This window comes from Protopterus annectens, chromosome 6.part1, assembly GCF_019279795.1.
Source record: "Protopterus annectens isolate FY-2018-M chromosome 6.part1, PAN1.0, whole genome shotgun sequence".
Taxonomy (NCBI): domain Eukaryota; kingdom Metazoa; phylum Chordata; order Ceratodontiformes; family Protopteridae; genus Protopterus; species Protopterus annectens.
This window is the reverse complement of record NC_056738.1, coordinates 297,998,239-298,024,488: the sequence shown is the minus strand read 5'-3', so window position 1 is coordinate 298,024,488 and position 26,250 is coordinate 297,998,239. Positions and strand designations below refer to the sequence as shown.

Here is a 26,250-nt window from a genome sequence, read left to right as displayed (position 1 = left end):
GTGAATCAATCAGTACTCTAATCTTGTTAAATAACTTATTCAGTCTCCCCTACCATGGTGCACATAACCAAAGAATCCATAAAATATGTTGCTTTTTATCCCCTTGCATCTCTGCCAAATCTTCTGATATAAAAATGTATTCAGGTTCTATTTTCAAAATTCCTCTTGCATATGTAAAGATTATCTCATTACTTCTCTACAAATGTTTATATTGTGTGTTGTCTTTATTCTTTAAATTATAAGTAAAGTGTCCCATATCTACTATACCTATGTTCACCATGACATTCTTTTTTAATCTTTTCAAACAGCTTTGTCCTTTCTGACACTGTAATATGTGCACTTATTGTTTCAGTCTCACATACTTTGTTCTAACTGTCATATCACAAATCACATTCTTCCTGTTGGCCCCAAATGCCACTCCCATTACTACCACCATCATTATTTTTCACTAGTATTGGGATTCTGGTACAAGTATCTCCAAACTCCACTCAATCTATTCACCCAATAAACTGCAAAAATGCAATTTTTTTTTCTCTTTATCCATGAGATTAATTCCCAAAAGACATAATTAATCAAACTCTATCTTTTCTCCTTATGCCATTTTATACTGCTTAAATTTACTACTATACTGTTAACATTAACTACTTATAATCCTTTTCTCTTTAGTTTTTGTGCCATATTCTGACATCTACAGCTATTTCCGCTATTTCAAATTCTTTTTTCAGCCTTTCATCTTCCCAGTTGTCATATTCCAACATTAAAAATGTGTTCTCCATTTATTATTACATATTCCTTTCCACGTTCAATTCCATATCACAGCTGGATACTAATTCAATGTAATTTCCATCTTGACTCATCCCTCTTTCGGTATCCTATACTTCTTCAGTATATATTACAATGTTTATTGTCACTAACAGTGTTACCTTTACTCATGTCTCCTTGATTTTTACCATTATCACTACTAGAATCATTCCAATTTATATCATCAGACAATAATGGGCATCCAACCCTTATCTATCCCTCTTCTCGACATTTTCGACAATATAATTTGCAGTTTTCCTAAGTGACTCTACTCCCCTTACTGTTCACATCTTGCTTTACTACATTTTTATATCAAATGGGAAATATCCCCTCAATGAATACATATTTTTTTACCTCAACACTTAATATTTCCTTCTCCCCATTCATTATAATGATGCTTGACCAATACTGATTTGTATTATTTATTAGATGTAATGAAACCTACATCTCACATATCCTAGTTCATATTTTGTGGACATACAGTGTTATTTTAATGTCATGCACTGTTTGGCACTGGTCTCAAAAAATATCTTAACACATGCTCAGACACTTCCCTAGATCTAAACTGACCTCACACTTTCCATTTTGTCAGCATATTTACATTGTCAAACACATACTCATTGCAGGGATTGCAACCACACTCATTTATAACCTATCTGCATATCCTTTTATAATTATTTTGCATTTCAGATTTTCTCACCTCTTTATGTCAGCTTACATACACATTTTTATAATGTTCTTTGTATGTTGATTCTTTACTCTGATTATTTACTACAAAACAATCTCATGGTGGTCTAATCATTCTGTAATCCCTCTCTTTCCTATCTGATTTGATCTAATTTAGCCTCTTGTACTGTAAATCTATTTAGCTAATCTCATCATCCTCAACTATTACTGCCCCAGTGTCACATGACTCACAAAACATCGTCTTGCTGCCTTCCAGTGCCTCCCACAATTCTAATACAAATAACTAAACTCAGCTTTTTTATTTTTACTTACATATGTATATTTTCTTCTTTCCTGTGTACGTACCTCTATACTTCATTTCCCTATATATTTTAATACCCTATGATATGTTCATTTTATTTTCCTAAAGTTGTAGTTAAACAAGTCTCCTATACCTCTGATGTTCCCATTTCTCCACAGCAACCTTCATCTCTTCAGATGTTTTGCTCTGTCTCCCACTACCACGTGTGCATAAATCACAACATGATGCAGTGGCTTATTATTCATTAATTTCTCACAAATAGACATTTGTCCCAATACCTGACAATCTCCATTGTGTGATCTATGTTCATCTGATACATTTTTTTGTCTCATAAACAGCTTGACAACAGTCACTAAAAGATGCGTTTAGTTCACTTTCTGAAATGTCCATTGTTCTGAATTGCATTGCTAGTTTTCTTTCAGATTGTACATTTATATTTGCAAACACATCATCCCTCCATGGTGTATAGAAGCTTTTTATGTTACAATAATTTATCTAACTATGAACACAGGTGTTTGCGTGATTTCCTTTAACAATCATCAGACTTAAATAAATCCAGCGCTTATTTCTGTAGAACCACAGTGTAGCTGGTCCCAACACTTGTTACCATTTTTCTGGATTTACACTAACACCACATTTAAGGTTTAATCTTGAGGCCAATAACTTATTTTGTCAAGATTGTTTCTTCCTGCCTTCGAATCCATGCCCTCCATAATACTAATTCATTTTTCCTGCTTCACGCAAAGCTCCAAGCTTTCCTCAGCCTTTTTACTTTTCTTCAAAATACTTATGTTTTATTGCAAAAATGATGGTGTATGTCAAGTGTTAAAATTATTTTCTTGCTGCAAAGTATACAATGTTTTTCTTTTGAGACCGCCATTCAGTAATACATATGCAGAAGCTAGGCAAAATTATAAAGATAAAATGCAAGGAAATCAATAAAAAGCATTAAAGTTCATACTCAAGAAAAACATGCTGACCCCTGGATATGGAAGAAAGGAAAATCTGGACTCATTTCTTGATTATTAGATTACTGCTCTTATAGTTATTAAGCTGTGTTAAACAAAACTCTAGTTATAAAAAACACAAGATATTTAACATTATGTCAGCTCATAGTATTGTACAAAAAAAAGCATAATAAATAATAAATAAATATTTCCAGCTTTTGTATAGCAGGGCATAAATTTTGTAGCACAGATACCAAAATGGACATGTTTTGAAATATAACCCAAAGATCTAATCCAGGTGCAATTTTCATTTCAGAATGTTTTGCTCAGTAGTTACTCTGCTTGCTCTATACAGGATAGACTTGACCTGCACCTTGGTTGTACTACTGCATTGTTTGCAAGAAAACACTTACAAGTACTTAATGCTCTTGTATTACTCCTTGTATGCCAGATTGGGTGACTGTTCAACTAAGTCTGAAGAATGACACTCATTTATGACTTCAGACTACACACCCCCTTTACTTAATAACATGTTAGATGGGGCCAAGGAAGAGGATCCCCGTATACGTTTGAACTCTTTTGTGATTTTAGGTTGGAGTATAATGGTCAGCTGTTATCCATGCTTCCCAGCCACTTGAACTTAAGTGTCACTCATGGCAGTATTGGTTGGCACTGAATTGTCCCGAACATGACTGTGAGATGCATTAGGAGACACTGCTTACATTCTTATCATGCAGAAGAAAAGATAAAACAGAGTATTGTTTCTGTTTTCTCTGGCAGTGTCAGATCTCAGACTTGGCTGTCTTCTACTTGTGTAAACAGCATGCGTTACTGGATGTAGTTATTAGTACCAATTTATTCCCTCCTACAAGAAAACTACCCATCTATGTTATTCTCGTCTATGCCTAAAAGACCCTCTGTTATGTCCTGGATTGTCGCTATGGACATACATTCTGCTTCTCTAATATGTACATTTATACACAAAATTAAGCAATAGACACCCATTCAGCTGGAATGTACAGTCTGGCTTCCAAGTGATATGTAGCTGGCCCCAAACTACACATATTAGTGGGAGCACACTATTCTTTCAAGCAGCACCATAAATACCTTCAGCCATTTTTTCTTGCAAGTAATTTTCCTGTTTGATGACAGGAAATAAAGTACACTGCTGAGTTGATAATAACTATATTACATGTATGGTATGTATAATTTTATCACATAACATTAGCGTAACAATACTTAATGTGAGTTCTCAAAACAAGTTAATTGTGTTATACAAGTATGTGGAAAAATAGCTTGCATGTCGTGCATTCAGAGAGTTAGGCAGTAAATCTCTCTGGCAGAAGTGCCTGCATTTTTCACAACACACAGTCCTTTTAAGACACTTTGCACTAAGCTTGTGAAGCTGGGTGATTATTCTTAACCAATCAATACCTACAAACCACACATCTTCAAAGCTAGATTGTCTAGTCTACATCAAAATCAAGACATGGACAAAAGAGAAGACCAAGCTATCTAAAGTTTTAGAATGATTTCTCAAATGTTGTTGCATTTGTCATTTTGAAGTCAAACTGTAGAAGGTCAATTATATTTTCAAAATGCCGATGTTTTCTGTCAGTCCACAAAATCTGAAGAAGCTGAAAAATCCTACTAGATATATTAAAAAGTCACAAAAGTCCATAGTTCATACATGGGTAGTTACCAGGCATGCAGTCTTGGAGACCATTACTGACACTAACCCAGACTTAAAATTTCTCCAAAACTCTGTCTGGTTAAGTGACTTGATCAAGGTCACACAGAAGGGAAATGAAGGCTAAGGGAATCAAACCATGTATCACAGGAATTAATTCTTTTACAGCTCACAGCTTTAAATCTCTTCTTTAAATCCCAGCTTGGTCTGCACTCTGGCAGAAATCCCCTACTCAGGCATTCTGGAAATTGCTGAGACACTCAGTGAGCATTTCCTAGGCACCAGGATCAGACTTAATAGCATATTACTACACTAAACAGTATCACTGCCTCTTACTTGGGTACTTGTGCTGATGACAACAGTAAGTTTAATCTAATTTCCACTGTAAAGCAACAACTTTCAGAAATACCTTAAAGCTGCTGTTGGAGATGGCAGAGAGAAATGCTGACGGATCACATTGCCAATATCCTTCCTTCTTTCCTGAAAGTGTGTGTCAGGCTTATTATCGAACCCTTCAACTCCACATCCTAAATTTGTATTATTCAGGTTATAAACCCAAATGAAGGAAGAAAATTTTGCATTATACAGCTAAGCACTCTGGTATCCCCTTAAACTCTCAGAGTGACATTAAGCTCAATATTTTCCATTGATTCATAGAAAACATCTGAGAAAATGTATGTCAACAATCCACTAAGTGAACGAACAGATTTGGAATTTTACCAGGTAAGCAGCATAGTTTTTTGAATGACCATAACCCCTTCTCTACTCTGCTTCCAGTTTCAAATAGAATATTTTGAAATGTAAATAACAATTGCATAGACTGGGTACTTCATAGATACAAAGTGAAGATTTGACTTACCTAGCCTTGGCCTGTTCTTTTGACTACTAACATCAATAAATTCTGGAGAAGGCACCATGAAGTAGGTCAGTAACTTCTTTTCAAACCGTGCTTCCAAAATCAAGGCTGCTGTTACTCTCTGATAATGCCAAGTTAGAATGGAACTCAGCCATTGGCACCACTGCTAGACTGTGATTACAAAATAAAAAATCTCTGCCAAGAATTATCAGGCCTGAAGCACACCCTGTATGTGGTTGGCCTAGGCCTCTTGTTCTCAATCCCTAAATTGGTAGGCATTTCTAACTCACTGTGAGTAAATCTGTGTGACCTCTGGACCTTGTTTAAAAGTGGAAATAATTTCTACAAACTTTGCTAAACATGACATAATGGCCAGTGGTACTCAGCAAAAAGTTACATGTAGGCCTGTTCAGCTTACCTTATTCCATTGGTTGATTGGTTCCACTAGCCAATATTTCCCATAATTTGGAAAAGTGCTTTGAACTTATCCTCTCATCTAGCTACGGCACCAGTAAGTTAGAGAAGACCAAAGTGGTGAAGCAGACTAACCTATCTCTGATGTTAAAATGAGATCTCACACCTGAAGCAGAACTTGTAATACTGAAAAGTATTCTCTCCCCTAGCTACTATATGGCTTCCTATGCCTGCTGTCACAACAAAATAGCTATAATGCAACAAGATTTGTTGTATTTATCTGTGTATTTGCTATACTTAATTACATTACTTTGTCCCCAACAGAGAGATTTATAGCATATTGTGATACAATAAGCTGTTGGCTGACTCATAATTGTAGCCTCGATCTATTAATCTGCTGGAATTTCAAAATATGTAATCTTATCTGTACTTATTAAGGTGTGGTAGAGCATAGTCTGGCTACAAAACACAGCTGTTCACATTAAGCAAGCATTTATCCAGTAGCTATACAACAAAATTAGAACTCAGTAAACACTTGTCATAGCACTGGTCTTATATTTAAGAAATCAGCAAAACAGTATAGTCATTTGAATGATATTCTCTATCTGTTGGATAACCATAAAATGGGCAGCTTCTTGCCAATGGCATTCTTGAATCAACCAGTTAAAAAGTGCCCTTTTTTGTTGATTTTGAGATAAGTTAACATTTCTTTTGCTCAGAGCCCTACCACAAACTATAGAAAATGGAATGACCTGTTAGGGGCATTCTCACATCGCATGGCATTACTATTATCCGCAGGCAGCTTAATTTGTAAATGTTCTGTCGCATAACTGTGGAGTTAGTGGTATTGCCAAAAAGGCATATCTTTAGCCTACGTGAATCAAAATAGCTGCTATTTTTTGAACTAAAAAAAGAATTAGATGAGTTAATTGTTAGTTCTGATGCTTGGCATGCCTGTTGTGCTCAGACTGTTACTTTAAAGCTTCATGAGGAGATTAAGTTAAGAATGTTTGGCATTTTCATTTAATGGTTTTGTTGTGAGTATTACCATGTCCTCAGAAGTACATGCATATAACAATGTCACCTTTTGCCATGCAGTTTATTTGCCATGCATCTGTATTAAACAATATGTACTTTTCTAGTGTAATGTTGAGGGTTAAGCAGTAGATATGTTGAACTCTGATCACCAATATACTGACTTTGCTGCATAATTTCCACATCAAGCACATTACCTGCAGATTCTTGCGAACTATTTACTAGATATCTGGTCAAAAATAAGAATCTCAGAACTATAAATAAGAATCTCAGCTCTATTAAATACTTATCTCCTATACCTGAGGGGCCACAACCTTCTAAAGAAGTGGGGGGATAATTTTTTTCAGCAGAAGTTCAAACATGCATCTTTAGAGATAATCTGGAGGGTATTTGTAGCAAGGATGGCATTCAACTAAAAAGCTGTCCTATGAGCAATTGATAGAAGGAGCTGGACAGGACAGAAAGTCTCTGACAGGGAAATATGTGTTGCTAACTGAATAAGTGACAGCAGGACTGTCCTAATAGAGAACATAATGCCAGAATGTCTTTTCTCACAAAAAATAACAGGCTAGTGTCTTGTTCTGTACAATAAGATCCATTTGAATTACAGATGCCCACTCTTATTCAAGTTGAAAGTTCAATTGGAAGTAATTTGGGGAAATAACTAGCTGAAGAAAACACTGCAGGTGGACCCAGTCATGAAAATTACATATGGTCTCGATACCAAAGGACGTGGAGTTCCATATTTAGGTCTCTTATTTACTCCCTTATCTTTATTTCATTTCATTTCACTGTGGATGTAAAGTCAGTTCAGCCTCATTATCACAAAATATTTTTAATATCAGCAGTTCTATAAAGATCCTGCACTTGAAATGCTAATATTCTAATTAGATCTGGCTGGAGTCTGCCTTCACAACTGACATAACAGTGTGATGTTGATATAGAAACAAAACAAGCAGCATGCAAGACATATTTGTTAGATTAGGAGCATTTGCTGGGTGTTAGCTATTTAAAGACAAGCTTCATATGTTTTGCATGGTAGGCTGTACATTCAAATAGCATGCAGATATATGCAAATGAGTAAACAGACAGGTGTTACAGTTCAGAAGCAACTAGGATTTATTTTGTTTGCATCAAATCAGTAAGTAAAGAATGTAACAGGGCATACAAAAAAGCACACAAAAAAGATCTATGTAGCAGAAATGATAGGACTCACAACAGGGCTGAGTCAGTTAATGCAACCGCATTTATTCCAAGCAGTGCAGAAGCAATCCCACCCAGAGGAGCTCAACAGCAATATCTGCAACATTATCCTTGACTTATATGCAGGGGTCTAACAGACTAACATATCATTGCTTCTGACCGAATCATATATTACTGAGGACCATCTCTGATATCGGTTAACCAGATATGGCAATGTGGGATGCATGACTCAATGGTACATTGGGACGTTAGGGTATGTATTGCCCCAGTTATTCTGCCTTCAGGGACTTTCCTGCATTCATCAAGAGAAAACACTGGGGGTCTGTAACTCACCAGCACTGCGGATGCTAGAATAGTTTTTTGATGTATTACCTCAGCATCTGAGTAACATATGTGGTCCCCCAGGACTCCAGAGGACAGAACCATCATCACTCATAGCTTATGTGACATTACACTTCTTTCTTTAGTCATGGATGCCATTGGCTGCACAAATATTGCAATCAGTAAAGTGGCTGGACCACTTAATAATATCTATAACAACAGGAATGGTTGCCATTGGCTGCACAAATATTGCAATCAGTAAAGTGGTTGGACCACTTAATAATATCTATAACAACAGGAATGGTTGCCATTGGCTGCACAAATATTGCAATCAGTAAAGTGGTTGGACCACTTAATAATATCTATAACAACAGGAATGGTTGCCATTGGCTGCACAAATATTGCAATCAGTAAAGTGGTTGGACCACGTAATAATATCTATAACAACAGGAATGGTTGCCATTCATTTCACTGCTAAGTGTTGTACAATGCAGTGCAGTGCAGATGTTCTCATAATGACAGTGTTCATGCGCTATGCCATCAGTGTGCACAGTGCCAACATATTGCGCACCTGACCTTTATTGCCTCTTACTACAGGACTGCAGGATGATTATCTAGAAGGAAATCTTACTGGCAAGCATAGGCACCATAGTATTTATTAACAAATATTGCATTATATGTGCAATAATGTGTACTACTGCCTCCAAAATTATAAATATTGCAGATGATACAGGATTGCTGTTTAGCCATGGCTGATGACATGAATGTGGCCCCCCATATTCACTAGCAGAGCATCAGTGCCATGGTTAGATCAATGCAGTTAATAACTAGATATTTGAGTTTTTCCACATGTGGCTCAAATGGCTTGACAACGTTTGATGGTCATTACAGTATGGAAGTGATGAGGTTAGCAAGACCTCTTTTGTGTATGCCATGTGGCACAGCATGATTGTCAGTAATAGAAATAGAACCTATCATGATGTTAGAACCAGCAGAACCAGACCACTTATGCCAAAATTCAACTTTAATGGCAAAGTTTTTGTCAAGTTTTGCCACAAATGGTCAGGTCTGGCTGATTTTAACATCGTGACAGGTTCAATTTTCAATTGTGTTCCTTCTCTGGTGTGGTTCTAAGTTTGGGATATGATTGTCAGTAATCAGACAGCTCAGACTGCTCAGGGTCTGCCCAGACAACTGACCCAGCACTAGACAATTGCACCTAAAACACCTTCAGCTGAGGATGATACTAATAGCAGGGACCAGTAGACTGGCAATCATGTACATTCTCCCAAACACTAAGTCCAGTACAGGAAGAGTAATTACATTTTGTTTAGGTCTACGTATCATGACAGTATGCCTGTGGCTGTGTTACGCAAAGCAGCAGAGTAGATGCAGTACTGGAGCTGTCATATTAACACCAGTACAGGCTGTGTTGTGGAGCACATGGTCTGTTCACACTATGCATCAGACACCACCACATGGCAACACCAAGCAAAAATGTTCAGGCTGGTAAGCTATGACTATTTCCACAGGTGTCACACAACACACACAAGTAAGGAACCTACAGAAAAGGTGACAAGACTGCTGCAGCTGTTTAAAAACACATGTATGAAAGGCTATTCAGTGTAAATGTAAGCTGGTTACCACTGCATTTTTAGGCTATGTAGGTAAATTAATAGCTAATGAAGTTCTTTGATCTCAGTATTTCTGAAGTGCTGGTACAAATAAAGTTCTTCTGAGTAGCACATACCAATGCAAATCCTTGTACTTTGCAAATTGATGATAACATATACTCTAGTATTACTAACAGCATGTATCTATGTTCCTGTGCTCAGCACATACTCATATAGTTTATCCAGGATTCAGAAAATAGAAGACTATAAACCAATCTGAATATGGAATATTTAATCAATAAGTAACTTTATGTTGTGGGTTGTGCAGTATTTAACTTTAAGTGATGAAGTCAAGCCATGACAGCTTTATCCTCATTATCTAATGAAAACACAAGTGTGTAAATATTGCACAACTCACTCCTCAAAGTTAATTGTTGCCTTATGGCCTTGGCATTTGGCATATGTTTAGTATTTTAAATATATTTTATCTGTCACAGTTTGCGTGGTTAAGGATAATCCCTCTTAATGAATATTATTCCCAAAAGCCAAAACACATGCACGCACACACACACGCACGCACACACACACACACACACACACACACACACACACACACACACACACACACGTCTTGGTTACAGGGCATGTTATAATGTTAGGTGTCCTTGAATATGTACTTATTTGTTTAATTTTCATTTTATATCATTGTTAAATCTGAGCTAGATTGAGAGAATTATGGTTATGTGCTATGATCAATCAGCAACCTGTCAGTTAAGGTTCTTGGACTCTGAGCCTGTGATATATGGAAGCATTGTTCTATAACACCCCAAAACTCATGATCTGCGTACTTGTATGTATAGATATAGTGGAGCTGTGGCTGTTAGTGCTGCATTGAGAATTAGACAAGAATAGTTGTACTGTGGCATGTTTGTTTTTCTGCACATTATTGGTTGTGCAAGATGTTTGCTACTGCAGTGTTCAAACTCAGCCTTGCAAACCTCAGATTGCTACAGAAGTTTCACATACTGCAGCATTCAGATATGGAATTGTTTCATGGGTTTGTTTTTATTTTTTCAGTGGACGGATCTCATTCAGGAAGAGTTGTTAGTCACCATGAGCCCCACATGCTGATTGGCTGAACAAAAGGATTCATGGCATAGATTTTGTTACTTTTCTTATTCTTATGTAATACATTATAAACTTTTAGACTAAACATGTTATGTCACAGCTGTCAATTGCTGATTGATACATTTGTAGAGTATGCTGATGGATACACGAAAGCACCTGTACTAAGTTTTGCTAATATTGACAGAGGGTATTTGCTAATATTAACAGAGAGTGCAACATGAAAGCTGCCTGTACACAATGGTAACCATATTTGCAGTTACTATAACTGTAATACATCACACTGCACTTTGTGTTTGCATTTGAATGTTCAATGTTACAGGTATCTGTGATAGTACCAACACATCTTTATTCATTGTACATTCCCGGTTGCCTTGCTACCTCCTAAATAGGGTTTCTATTTCCATAGCTGTGTACTTTGTCATGTTTCTGATTATGTTGTTCTCTGTAGTATGTTCTCAATGTGCAGAATAAGGTTGTTTACTCTGTATAAATGGAATGGGTTTGCAAAATGCACACTGGCATGCATCCACATACAGCTCTTCCCAAATTCTGCTGGTATATGTAAAACTTCTTGCCCCATTCCCAGCTTGGTGTACTGGTTCTTGATCCATATTATTATGCTTCTCGGCTTCATTGCCCTCTCAGTTTTACTCATTGTTTGCCGTCTGGGGAAACTGCATCTTCCAATCGCATTCTGGAAGATTTCTCAGACTGTGCATTTGACTTCCTACTTTTACTGCAGGGCATTTATTCTTTGAATCCTATCCAAAATGCATATAAAAGCACTTGTTTCTCCCTTCCTGCATCTATCAATGCTAGATATGTCATACACATTTACTGGAATATTCCGTATGTCACAATGACCTCCAAAATATTCACATCATTCTACTCTGTCACTGTTAGCTGTGAAATCAGGTGACATATCATGCGGTTAAGATGCTTAAGTAGTAGAAGTCATGAAGGAAACAGTATACAAATAAGTCAATACTGGCAAGAGTAACAATTTAAGGGCAATAAAAAGTAGCATTATGTGTAGTAGGATAAGATTACACAGGTATGCAAACCATCAGGACAGGTGTAGCACAGAGTAAATACTGAAGCCTGGATGGAAAACATTAAGAAAATTAAAAAAACTAGTAGAACAAAACCTATGACTAAGACATGAGACAGGTCAAAGTATTCTTTACTCTTATCTTAAATAACCCATCATGTAGTTAAAAACTATTATTATTTTTAAATGCTGTTTATTTGTTAACGGAGTAAGTCAAACTGGCAAGTGCACCTGTTTTTGGGTCATACAGGAATATTATATGGTTGTGACTGCCTCATAGTCATACAGTTTGCATAGGGAAACTGAGAGAATCAAACCCAAGATCACAGATGAAGTTCAAGCAGCTTGTAGCCTTAAGACACTGATTTAAACTACCAGAAGGTTTCTTTACATATGTGATTTTAGCATGACTACGTGGACTATTGACACTTGTGTGTGTGTGTGTGTGTGTGTGTGTGTGTGTGTGTGTGTGTGTGTGTGTGTGTGTGTGTGTGAGAGAGACACTTTACCCTCCATTTCAGATTCAATACATTAAACGGTATGAGGCCTGTGGAAGACATAGCTTATTATGCAAGATTTCAACTTGGGGATAGTCTTTGCAGTCAGAAACATAAGTTTATGCTACGGAACAACAGTGAGTCATAGACAGCAGCCAGATAGTTGTTAACATATGCAGTCCTTAGCATTCTTACCATGTGCTTGCTACAGCACATGTGTGATTGCATATGCATGCACACACACACACACCCACACACGCGCACACAGACACACACACACACAAACACACACACACACACACACATGCACACACACAGACATACACACACATACATGCACACATACATGTGTGCACACACACTCACATACACACACACACGCACACACACACACACACACACACACACACACACACACACACACACACACAAAACCCCTTAAGAGCTACCATCAACAGCTTGGAATAGTTAGATCCATGTCCTCTGGTCTTCTGGCCACTAGGAAAACTTGCCTGGGAACAATCGGCTGAGTGGAACCACCATTCTACTTCCATCCAAAATTAGCTGCTCACTCCATTCTCTCTTGCCAGGCTCTTCAATCACTTGAACCGCTAATTAATTTAATTTCACCTGAGTCATTGACAAGTGTTTATACTTGTACAGCACAGAGTAGGGAACCATTATACTGATATTTTTATACATACATGCATCACAGACACACAGACACACACACACATACACCCACATATGTAGCTATAGTTAAATAGATAGATAATTCATACACATTTATTTAAGTATGCTGACATGCAGAAATATTGACAATCACTACTTTATCTTCTATACATAATCATTTATCTTTTCAAACACAAAAAATGTTGATGCTCCATCTCTTGAAAAAGGACAGCTTATGCTCTCCTTTTCCAATAAGTAAATTAAAACAAACATAAAAAAATAAAAACATTAAGACCAAACATATTTTGTCTGAATAGTGCTATTATTTAGAGAAGGTCAGGTAAGGAAATAGCTTTACTGTTAAGTGTGTCTGTTATGTATGGGAAGTGTATGCAAATGTTTAGTGTAGTGGTGCTGATACAGAAAGGGTTTTCCATAACTTAATGTATAGCGATGTAGTTAAGGGCAGGGTTAGGGTCAGCACACATGAATAAGGATGGGCAGGTGGACCTCACCCCCCACCCCAAGTTACTCATGTATGTCAACCCTAAACTTATCCCTCGCTATGCCTGAAACCCCAGAGCCACACATTACCTTATAAGAAAGCCCTTTCCTAACAGTACCATTACACTAGACACTGGAATGCACTTCCCATTCATAACAGACAGAAAAAACAGTAACTCTGTCCCCTTACTTAACCCTTACTCTAACACTAACCCACAAACACTTGTGGCATGCATGCATGCACACACACACACACACACACACACACACACACACACACACACACACACACACACACACACACACACATATACACACGCATTCTTTACCAAAATACCAAAACTTTTGTTATATCTGAAAGTTTTGGCATTAGAGCACATAGAAATACTTACCATTAACTCAATTTATATATATATATATGTATATATATATATATATATATATATATATATATATATATATATGTTCCCTAGATGGCAACATTTTGCAGGGAAGAAAAGCCAGTACAGCTGATTGCACATACTGTTTGTTTTTTTTTGTTTGCTTTTGGTACAAAGCAGCAGTACAAGAGGGATCTGGGAATTTATCATTTTCCTGTTGTACTGTGATCTTGGAGTTAGTATATATAATGAGCAGTGATACAGGGGTACAGGTGAGCTTGTCATATATATATTTATATATATATATATATATATATATATATATATATATATATATATATGTATGTATATATATATATATATATATTAAACTCAGATATGTAACCTCACAAATTAGGAAAACAGTGCATTATCTTTAGCTAGGTAAGTGCAGGGCATGCAGGACTCTGATGCTGGCACAGGTTACAGTGGCTTCTTCAGGTCTGAATATGCTATTCAGATGAGATGTCTTTTGGCTTTTTCTGGTTAGAGGTCATCACAGCAGATCACCAGTCCACAGATTGATAGGCAGTGGTGTTTTTCCGATGATGCGGTGCCAGCCTGGTGCCCAACCTTCACAGAAGGCACACACATGCACCTACCCACATGTCTTTAAAACTCACTCGACCACAGGGAGGACATGCAGACTCCACAGAGAAGGGGCTCCAGCTGAGAACTGAACTGGTGAACCTCTTGATGTGAGGCTACAGTGCTAACCACTGCACCACCAAAGCCGACATAAAGATGAGCTGGAATAGACAGTAATATTTCTAACAAATAACAATTATAGCAAACAAATTGTAACATAGGTAATGAAAGGTGATAAAAACTACTTGACTCATCTTTTTTCCCCCATCCATTGCCATCTACTATCAGCCAGGTAACAGAACTCATCCACAGTATTCACCTCTGATTCTCTCTACCTGTATTGGTATCAGGGCCTTTCAAGGAAGGAAATCCTTATGTGAGTATCAGATGGAATGCAAGAGGATGGCAGTCTCATACAGTGCTCTATTGTTTGGTGCAGAGAAGATGTTTCTAATGCCCTACTTACTATATTTATTATGTACACTTCACTTTATTGAGATGGAATGTGAGAGGATGGCAGTCTCATACAGTGCTCTATTGTTTGTTGCAGAGAAGATGTTTCTAATGCCCTACTTACTATATTTATTATGTACACTTTATTGAGGTAGATCCCCTGATCTCAACTGAGGACCTATAAGCCTAAGCAATAAACCGTTTTTTTCAGGATATGTGAGTTGGCAAAAATGCCATTCATTTCTTATGTTCCTCCGCTGAATACCCATGGACTGGGTCCTCTAACTGAATATTGGTTGCCTGGGTCATAGTCAGGACTCAGATTGTCTTGACCATGGGGACACTGAATGATTTCCTTTTTATCAATAAGGAGCTTGCACACAAAAAATGTAGTTTAGCTAATTAGGCAGGTTCAGAATTGAGGAACATGAAATAATGTGTAAGAACATATAGTCCCCAAGAGACTTAGTAGCATTATAGAATGACTTATATCTAGTAATAATAATAATATTGCATCTTATTTGCAGATTGAAGCAAGCTGATATTATTAAGGAATAACATTATTATGGTAGTGGTTCCTTTGACAAATGGGTGTATTGTATTTTCGTAGCCTAGCACAATAATAATTCTATTGTAATACAACCTCATTGTTAATTTTGCAGTCACTGTACATTGCTAGAATAGCCACTGAGTTCTGTGAACTTAAAAAAAAAACTGTACATGACATAAAAATATACATCAGAATTATACATATAACATGCAAGTTGAACTAGGTTACAAAAGCTAATGACAACCGTTTGTTTCAGCTAATTTATCCCTTTCCATGACTTTTAGTTAGGTTCATAGGTTCAATTGAACAGCTTACTACTTACTAGCCTTTAGGAAGCTTGATTGCTGTAAACTCTACCTGGCATTTTCTTTGCTCTATATATGTATCAATATTATTTTAAAGGATGTTAATGAGTGACTTTTTTGGGTTATAGGGGAGGCTTATTCCATAATCTTAGAAAATAATGTATAATGTATCCATCACATTTGTTCTTTTACTGATACCTGTTTGAGCACTAGGTTCCTTAATCTGGTGCTAGCTTTCTTTATGGTGCATTCCAAGCACAGACATTCAAAAAAAAACAAATCATATATTACCTTATAAATCAGATAGATCACCTCTTAGTAATATGTAAGAAACAGAAGATAATGAGAAACCTTGATACCATTCTGAATAGTTCAAGTTTACCAACTATATGATCTTCTGTAACAAAATTATTATATATTTTCAAGTTTATTCACATGTCTAATTCAAGTACTATAAAACACAGCTGTTACACTGAGATTCTACTATTAAAATGTATTTCCACTGAACATAAGAATTTATGCATATCTCTGCAAATAGGAAGAGAGCAGATTGCAAATAGATTTATGATTTTGAAAAATCACACTGTCAAAAAGGGTATCACTAATGTGAAATGCTATTAGCATGTTTACATTTAGTTGTTCTGGAAACAACAGAAGACAAAAACATACTTGCTAAAGTCTATGTATAGAAACTTGTATGTAACAGTTGAAATGTGATATTGTTCATTTACATTCCGGTTATGTGATATTGTTCATTTACATTCTGGTTCATACTATGTATCCCATCACTGCCATATATTGTCTTGCAAAATAATATAATTGTGTTGTGTTTGAGGATAACTCATATAATTAAATCATGGCATATCAAGCACTAAAGTTGCATGTAAACTGTTTTGATAAAGTAATTTGCTAGTTTCTGAATGAAACTCAGAAATATCACTGGTCAGATGGCTGTTGCTATTTCTAAATTCCTCAAATTTATTTTTACTTGGGCATGGAGGAGGGTTGAGGAAAAATAACGGAGACATGATTGTCACAATATTGATGCCAGGCTGGTTTAAGAGATAAATCATAGAAAGATGGAAGGTGGAGAGGAAAGAGGACATTTATAGTGGAAAAAATAGCTAAGAGAATGGATACAGAAACTAGAAGAAACACTACAAAATGTAAGCAGAATGAGTATATTCAAAGAGGACTAGAGAAGATGGCAGACAGGGATCAGTACAGTGACTTGGGCGAGGAACAGTGGGAACTATCATAGGGCATTAGCCTTGGGAAGTATTCTGAAAATGAGAAGGTTGAGTCTAGCCTGCCATGGACACGTTCAGATGCTACAGAAGATGTGGTAAGGGATTGGGAAAATTGTTCAAGTTTTTTTTAGATGTGGAATGTATATTTATACTAAATTTACAGAAGCTTGTTTGCAAATGTAAATAATTTAACTTGCAGATGTATAATATTTTATATTAAACACAGGTAACAAAAGATGCTGTGAAAAAATGGGAAAAAACATAATTCAGCCTGATTGCAGGTACACCTTGTATAAAGAGAGAGTTCTAACCTTTTTCCATGCAGAACTACACAGAATTAATACTGCAGTTTTTTTTTTCATGTGACCATATTAAGAAATACCCAGTTGAGGAGTACACAAAACTGTAAGTATAACCTTTTATCAAAGTACTCAAATATACGGCAAGGTAAGACTTCACTTCGACTGTGATTCACTTCGACTGTGAATCTGTTAATCTATAAAGTTGTCTTTATAAGGTTGTCTTTGTTTACAGTTCGTTATGCTGTTAATATGGGCATATGCGTGTCTGTACTTTTTATCGGGTGATAGATGTAAAGAAAATTATGATTACAATGAGCAAGGGCATCCACTTCCTTTAGCAAATGTGGCCACATAAGACACTATATTTTTCAGAATGGTTTATTATCAAAACAGACCTAAACTTTCCTTTTGTCTTCTTAAATACCTGTAGTTAATCAACATTTTACCCTATGTTGATGGAAAAAAATACATTCACCTGACTGTTACACAACTATAGATAAGTAAAGAATATAAACAGAATGGAGGAATCTGAACGTGTTTTAAATGTTTCTCAGGAAGACTAGACGACCATATAAGATATTGAGGGAAAACGGAAACTTAAGTATGCCCCCACTAATTTCTTACTGTATGCAGTAAGCTTGAAGTGGGAAACTGATTAATAGAGCACAATGTCCTGAACTGATATAAGAAGCATAACTAAAATAAATAAATCATACCTTGATTTAACAGACTACCCTGGTCTGATTGACTTGCAGGAAGGTGTTAAATTTAAGAAAATTGTGCAAATGTATTAGCGTACCTTAAATTCCTCCAGAATTTTATAAGTCTTTCCACCATATTCACAGAAGTTTTTTACTTCCTTGCACTCCGGACAGCAACCATTATGTTCCACCTTCGAACATTTCGGGTGGATCTTCGGACATTCTGGTTGGTCACACACTGGTCCATCCACAGTGCAAACACACGGACAGTTTGAGTGCCCAGGGAAGAAACGTTCTCCCAGTTTATACACAAATCCACTGTCGTCCACACACCCCTTTCCTCTGTAGTCATCAAAGATCAGGTTGTCATTACTTGATGTTTGCTCCCCTTCGTCAGCTGGATAATCTTCATGATTGATCGCTGCAGGTGTGACTACGATTGCTATAGCTAGCAGAAGCAAACTTGCTACATTGAAAAACTGAGTGGTCATCCTCAGTAAAGACGATTCTAGCTCTAATTCAGATCTTGAAGTACATCCAGATGTTCCCCATATAAAGTAAGAAGCTGTAACAAAAAAACAAGTACACAGTAGAAATCCAACAATTCTGTGAAGACTGCTCTTGTCAGCCTAATAAATTCAGTTTCCTCGCGACACAATTTACTTAGAAGAGGGAAGAAAGGATTCTAATGTCCCTTATTCAAAATACAGGCATATACAAGCTGAGTGATGTTATACTATGTGTTGTGGGTTCTGGCGATAGCAATGCCAAACGGAACGAGGCCTTCCAAGGCTGTTTGTGGACGACTCTAGAATTCACAAACCCAGATGCATTCTGATGCATTGAAAAGCTTGCTTGTGATGCTGGAATTTAGCCTGGAGTTTTCTGTTGAAAAAAGACAGACGTGTTAGGGGCAAGAGTCGTTTGCGTTTAAAATTGTTTAACTATGGTGCCCCATGCATTAAATGGACGAAGTATTAAAAATACAAGCTTTGGGTAACTTTGTGGGGAAAATACTTGTGAGGGACATGTCCCCCATAACTAATGCACACACACTGATTTTGCTACATTTCACAAAAACGGCTCTCGATCTCTCTCTCTCTCTCACACACACACACACACACACACACACACACACACACACACACACACACACATCATCCAGTACACGTACACATTCACACCTGCACGCACCGGGTCACTTTTTTCTCATAGTATTTCTATGGTTACTGGTGGATGCAGACAACAAACAGAAAGGACTTGTGGCTCATCAAGAAAAATGATTGCCACCCCCACTGCAGCACACTTGTACTGCAGTTTTAACTGCAGAACTTTGCATCACATAAAGTGGTCCTATAGAATAGATTTACTTTTATATGATGAAGTGGAAATGTTAGCCAGGCTAGTGATATCTGATTTGCTACTCTTCTTGAGTTGGATCACGTGAAGCTGGAGTATTATCAGATTTCGGAACTAAACTGTAAATTGAACAACATGTTTAAGTCCATTACAAGAAGCAACGGACCCGTGCTCAATAATTTGCATTTAAATGGCCGTTCTGGTTACTGAAAAGTCACATGACGTGTAGACGTTAATTGCTGGTTCTGTGTACTTTAATGTGCGGTGAATTATTCTGATAGCGAACACAGCTGCATCTAAGCAGGCACTGCTACCAGCAGCAGAGGTTTATCTCGTCCACTGATTTACTGGACTGGTTAAAGAAAAAGAAAGGAAGCGACACTACAACCGCTCCTAATTACAACGCGACAGTGACTCGGTGCTGGAACTGCAGGCAATAAAAATAAGCAGAATTAGTAAGTTCATGTATAAATGCGCATTAATTCAAGTTAATCGGATCACTTTAACATGGCTTAACTAACACAACAAACACACACGTTAAACAGGTAAAATGCACTTCAAAGTAATTCAGCAAACATATATACAGTTAAAAAGATGGAAAGTATAATAAACTGCATTGTCCATATAGTAACTCACCTAATGGCACTATTATCTGTATTCACCAGATTGGACTTCAACTTAACTAGTCCAGTTTGAAAGAGATTCAGAGCACCACATGTTAATTACATGATACCATATTCAGTAATGAATATTGCTACTTCCAATTAGAGACATAAGACAAGTAGTTTGTAGTTTGTCACAACAAACCAAACTTACACACGAGGCAGCCCCGGTATTGTTCAAAAGCATGTGTATCTTCAAATGCATTTCATACAGTGTGAAATCCAGATATACGAAAGGGGCTCCTAGCAACTTCAGTTCACATTTATAGCTTGTTAAAAAGTGTACAGACGTATAAAGCCTTCCCTGACCTTTTGCACAAAAGCTGTAGATCAAATCCAGAGAAATAATGGAATGGAGCACTGTAGCACTACTGGTGTAAACACTGATGAAGTCTAAGAAGCCAGGCAAATGAAGGCGCTTGTTTGGTTAGGATGGAAAACGAACTGTAGGAGCAGCAGTTAGGCTATATTCTGCATCTGCAGCGCAGACAGGGAATTTGCTACGGGGGAGAAGAGTGCCGATAACTAAATAGACGTGCATCCATTAGTGGAGGGGACCAACTGCTGGGTACAGGGCGTCCTTCGACAATCCGTATAAATTTTCCAAGCGAGGTTGCCTGGGACAGTTGTAACGCCCAACCTTTTCAGCACCACGGACAGCAGTAGCTGCAGACTGTTGTAGGAAGAGGCGATATTGTCTTCTCTGAGTTGACTAACTGATATTCGTCTGGGGCTGATTACTGATTCTACATATTACTTTTTTCTAAAATAAAATTGTTACTTATATTTCTGGTCGGATACCCTCCGTCGTCTGGATTTCCTCAGTATAAATCTGTCTGTTTTGTTACTTGTTTGGGTTAGTAGCACAGAACTGATTATTTTTTAGCAGTATTTCCCAACCCACGAGATAATCAAATATAGCGTTAAACAAGAAGTTAATATAGAACAATTAGCACATAACTACTAGTAGTATGAATTAAGGAGACTCGTTGTCTTTTGACTGGTTTCACGATCCCTCCCATACGACTATAATGTTTTCTTCAGTCAGTTTTGAATTTGTTCTACTGCAGCATACCGGCTTTTCCCAAACTTTATCTCTCCAACACGACGCGGATATCTTAGAAAGGGCCTTAAACTGATTGCTGATGATGCTGTGGGGATACTAGATACAACACTGTTGACACCCTGTAATTCACCTACTTCGTCATTGGGCGTCCTTGTGAGGCTGGTACTATGACTTGCTCTGTGTAGAGACTTCTACAACTAAGGAACTAAAAGCAACAGACTCTGCCAAACTTAAGAAAATGGATATGGGCAGAGGAAATGTTAAATAATAAGTCAGCTAAAACGTAAACGTATAACTAATTCTGAAATAATTAGACGGTTTGTTTAAAAAGGAAAAAGTGCCGCTGTCTTGCATTTTCGTAAAACGATATGTCATAATCAGCAGAGATGAAATACAACGTGCTCGACCAGTCATCCTCAATTCTTCTAGAAAACATACTTGCTCTGTACCTCAGTATCATGATGTAGATCTGAATGGATGTGTAAAAATTGTTACTGAATTATTAGAGATTGATACAAGCTTCTTCTAATCACGTGTCTCAGTGTAATGCTGATATTATATACACTGAAAAGCAAATCTCCAGGAACTGCGATTACTCTCAGAAGAAAACTGAGACAGACATGTGTAATTCCTGTTTAAGATGTCATTAAAGTTGACGTGTAACATTATGGTATGTCAACATTTAGGCATGGATACTGGCAAGTAGGGTTAATTTTATATGTAGATTTCTAGACCAAGGAACAAAAAATACTCGTGATTTTTTTTCGCCCTTGAAATGCAGCATTAAAGAGAATACAGTTATCTTAAATATAGTATTTAATAATGTTGTATTGTCTGTAATACCCAAACACGCGGTAACCGGCGCATAGTGTTTTGTCCAAGAACGAGAAAAAAAACTGATTTGCAGATACTCACATGAATTATAAATACGTAAGAAGGTGAAACAAAGCCATTTTACTCAACTCATTTCTGCTGGTTTGAATCCATTTTACAACATAGGTTAAGCTGAACTGATAGGGTCTAGAATTCAGTGGCGTATCTGATTCAATTTCGTGTTGACAACTTGTGGGAAGATAAGAGCACTTGTGTGATTATCCCGCCATGTACAATTTAAAGATTTCAATCCCTATTTGAGTTTTTTTTTTTCATTTTAGCCACATATGATACAGGAGTGCATAATATCTTTAAATATCATGCTTAATGATGCTCTGTGAGTGGCAGTGCTTAAAATCGGGTATAAGAAAGGGCACTAAGGTGACAAATTAACACGAAACCCAAGTTTAACAAAGTATGTATCTATAAGACATGAAACTAAGGGAGTTAGTTGATGAAGACAGAAAATTAAATTCCAGTGGAATGACTGTTGGGACTATGGGAAATGTCTGGACTTCGTATTCACCTTCCAGTTATATATTTGCTTAGGAACTGTCCCATCACCGCTTTTAGACTACCTACTATCAACACTGCGTCGCCCAGCACACCGATCTCAGCTAATACTGCCTTCCAGCATTCAAATAATAACTTCAATGTGGTCCACCGCAGTTTTCCAGTTAAATAACTGTAGGCCAAGACCCAAGTATATCAAATAAAGGCTAGGTAAGAACTAATTATGAACAGTACTGCTATTCTCTAACATCTATTGGTCACCTGCAAAGAATCATGGAGTGGCTTTTCTAGCCAAGATAAAAAGCTTTCCTGTTTAGAATCGTTTATAACGCGTCGAATAGCCTCTTCAGCTAGAGCAAACACTGACACAGCAAAGATCTTAAGGATGGATTAGGATGCAAAAACAGCAGCTGTGTGTATTTATTGTAAAGAGGAACAGATGAGGGCTGACACAGGCGTGACTTTCTAGGCGGTGGTAGAGAAAAAAATATTCAGAGCAGCAGATGTGTTTGCATTTCTTTTTTTTTTTCAAAACAGGTTTATTGTTTTAACATATAAGAGAAATATCATAACAATTTTATACAAGTAATTAAAAATAGGTAATGTGTTTGCATTTCTGACGACATCTGTTCTCGTCTGGCACCTAAACCAATGCCCAGCAAGTAAACTGTCTTTCGGCTTTTCTTGGTTATGGGTCGCCACAGCGGAACTCCGGTCCGCTAATGATTGGCAGTAGATTTTTACGTGCTGGCTTGCCGGGCCTAACGCACAACCTTCAGCGAAGGAACGCCCATTCACGCATGTCGACACATAGAAGACGCTCTAACTGAGAATCGAACTTGCAACATGCAACTGTGAGGCGACAACATCAGCACCATCACCGCAGTCTAAACCAATGCCCAGCAAGTATTTGTCTTTTATGAGAAATCTGTGCTTCGTGATCTATTTGTTTCATTCTAATGATTTATATTGCTTATCTGAACGTTGAAAGACATAACAAAGGCCCTGCTTTTCCCATGGGGTTTGTGTGGGTAAAGTGACATTCCTGACCTGGGACCAGATGTCAACTCCCGTTTTTCTGGTGCGCGATATTCATAGCCATTTACTCGGTTTTAAATTCCTGCTTGTTAAAAGTGTAGCATTTTTGCATTTGGGCCCATTTAATAATATGTTTATAGAACGTACGTATGATGCATAGCATACCGCCGGGAAAACACCCCACGTATTTTTATTCTTTAAACCGGATTCAAGCAGATAAATTAAATTATTTACAGATAGTTTTATTGTATCGAAAGTATAATATTTTCTGTAGAAGTAACCAAAATTCGCGGTCAGAAGTGGGAAACAACGCCATTAGCCAACAATCCATCCTAAGGATGTGGCGATGTATGTGTAAAAGCGCTATTATCCGCACAAATATAGACTTAGCGCTTTCGCCCGGTTTATAACGGGCATCTTCAAACTGAGCTCCCAGCCTTAAATGACGTATGCTATTCCACGTCATAAGCCCAACCTCTTTCATTTAAAGAGCACATGCAGACCAATACATCATTATAACAAAATCACAACCGACCTACCTAAAATGACATACACCCAACGTTTATTTAAATGTTTATGTAAAATAGTAAATACGTTATTGTAACTACAGGCATTTGAACATTAACCACTTTACAATTTAGCAGCCCGAGTTAAAGCATTAGAAATAGAAACGTTATCGTTGATGCAAGGTCTTCTTGTAGCGTCCAACCTCATTTGCGATAAAAGCTCTTTCTTTTCCAGGTTAGTCATAACTCTCACTTTAAGACTGTATTTATTCTTATATTTTTGGTCTATTTCTCATAAATTTGTGTTTTTCTGGCAAATCATTGAGGGTTGAAGTCAGAAAATAATGACAGGCGTTTGCGTTTCAGACTTCATATCCTTCAAAAAAGTCATGCTAATTCAAAACTTGTTATTCTGTCAACTTTGTAGATTTGTAAGAGCAATATTAAAAAAAAATCCTTATTTCTGGGTCGTCCCCCCCATTATGTATACCTTTGTCTAGATTTATTGCTCTAAGAGGTTAAGAAGTATGCAAGAAAGACTGCCAGTTTCTACCACTGTTGTTCTTAATCATCGTGTTAAAAATAAACGCATTTTAAAATCAAGATGGCGTAAGTGTATTAACCCACCACCGAGTTCGCGCAGGAATGGGCGTGCCCACCGTGATTGACATGCTGGAGGGCGGGGATTAACAATGGCAATGTGACGTGATTGACACGCAATGCAAATATAACGGTAAATCCGTGTCATGTAGCAGAAACAGTATAATTATGATCATTTAATAAGCCCAATAATGACATGAGTGGCCTTTCCATTCACATGTTCCACAAGCACCTTGACAACCAAATACTGTTATGAAAGAAAACAACACATTCAAAACTGAACGAATCCATTGTCACTTATTAAAACACTCCACTATTTGAAAACATTACATTGACTCTTATGTGAAATAAATGGGGGGGGGGATATAGAGCCTTTAATAATAACTTCAATCAGACAGCTCACGGCATGAATTATTATGATTTAATGCTTTTATTTGTTTAAAATTTCTTGATGAATGTGTGATGTCGAACAGTTTGGAACATAGATTTTTTTTTAAAGACTGAAAATAAGGAATGTTACTTGTAATGAGGTACCTCTTAATCCATGCAAAAACTGGTGACATATGGAAAAAAGGGTACTTTTCCGTTAACTGGGCAACACTTTCAACTTCAATGCAAACACACACTGAATTGTAAGAAGAGCTGACTTTGCTTTAAGAAGTGTGATATTGCCTGTGCTTTCTTAAAAAGTAGAGTAACCTGTATTATCTGACGTGTTACAGCTGTGCTTTACATCCTCGCACAGCTGTTATGCTTGATGAACTTTCTGTTTTAAACGGCTGTTACCAAAATAAGCGGTTTTCTTACACTGGCTTCTGCGACTCAGATAGTGTTGCTGCGGCAACCTGAATGATCATGTTTTTCCAGTACTGGAAAGGGTATTTGGGAGGGAACAAATACATGTAGCTACACGCTTTGGGGAGATTAAATGTATGTGAAAGTAAAGATCACCACGCTTCCATACCTACCCTGTGCCTCAATACATACCTCTCAACTACTCCTTTGATTCCCTCAGTCCCACCCCAAACTGGTGATTCTTGGAAAAAAGGTGGTTAATTATTAGAATTACAGACATTTTACTTTGTAAAATGTATATTAAGTGAAGTCAGTCAAATAATGTTAACCTTCAGTCACATCTATTAAACAAGCAAAGGACGTTCTCGTTCTTAGAGAGGTAGTTGCCTTACAATTAAGAGCTTAGATAAACTACAGAGCACATTCTGAGAGACAAATAACCCAGATAAAGAACTGCTCAGATGACTGTAAAGCAACACAGGGGGGTATTCAATGAGTTATCACAAGCAATTGTTTTGGTGGCATCTTTCAATCAAACAGTCATAGGCAG

At 37.2% G+C, this 26,250-nt stretch overlaps 1 protein-coding gene across 6 annotated transcripts in view; it reads right to left on the bottom strand.

The window, feature by feature from the left end:
• Positions 1 to 22,652, bottom strand: part of VWC2L (von Willebrand factor C domain containing 2 like) — an 819,803-nt gene extending 797,151 nt beyond the window's left edge. The window contains exons 1-2 of one of the 6 annotated variants that reach the window (XM_044075717.1): positions 20,284 to 22,639; positions 18,387 to 19,173 (exon numbers count right to left, since the gene is read on the bottom strand). In XM_044075717.1, coding sequence (XP_043931652.1) covers positions 18,387 to 18,779 — 393 coding nt within the window. In that variant the 5' untranslated portion in view covers positions 18,780 to 19,173; positions 20,284 to 22,639. Of the gene's footprint in view, positions 1 to 18,386; positions 19,174 to 19,482; positions 19,616 to 19,658; positions 19,762 to 20,283 lie in introns of those variants that run through there. The other 5 variants (XM_044075719.1, XM_044075720.1, XM_044075718.1 and 2 more) reach the window with 5 other exon arrangements.
• Positions 22,653 to 26,250: the final 3,598 nt, after the last annotated feature.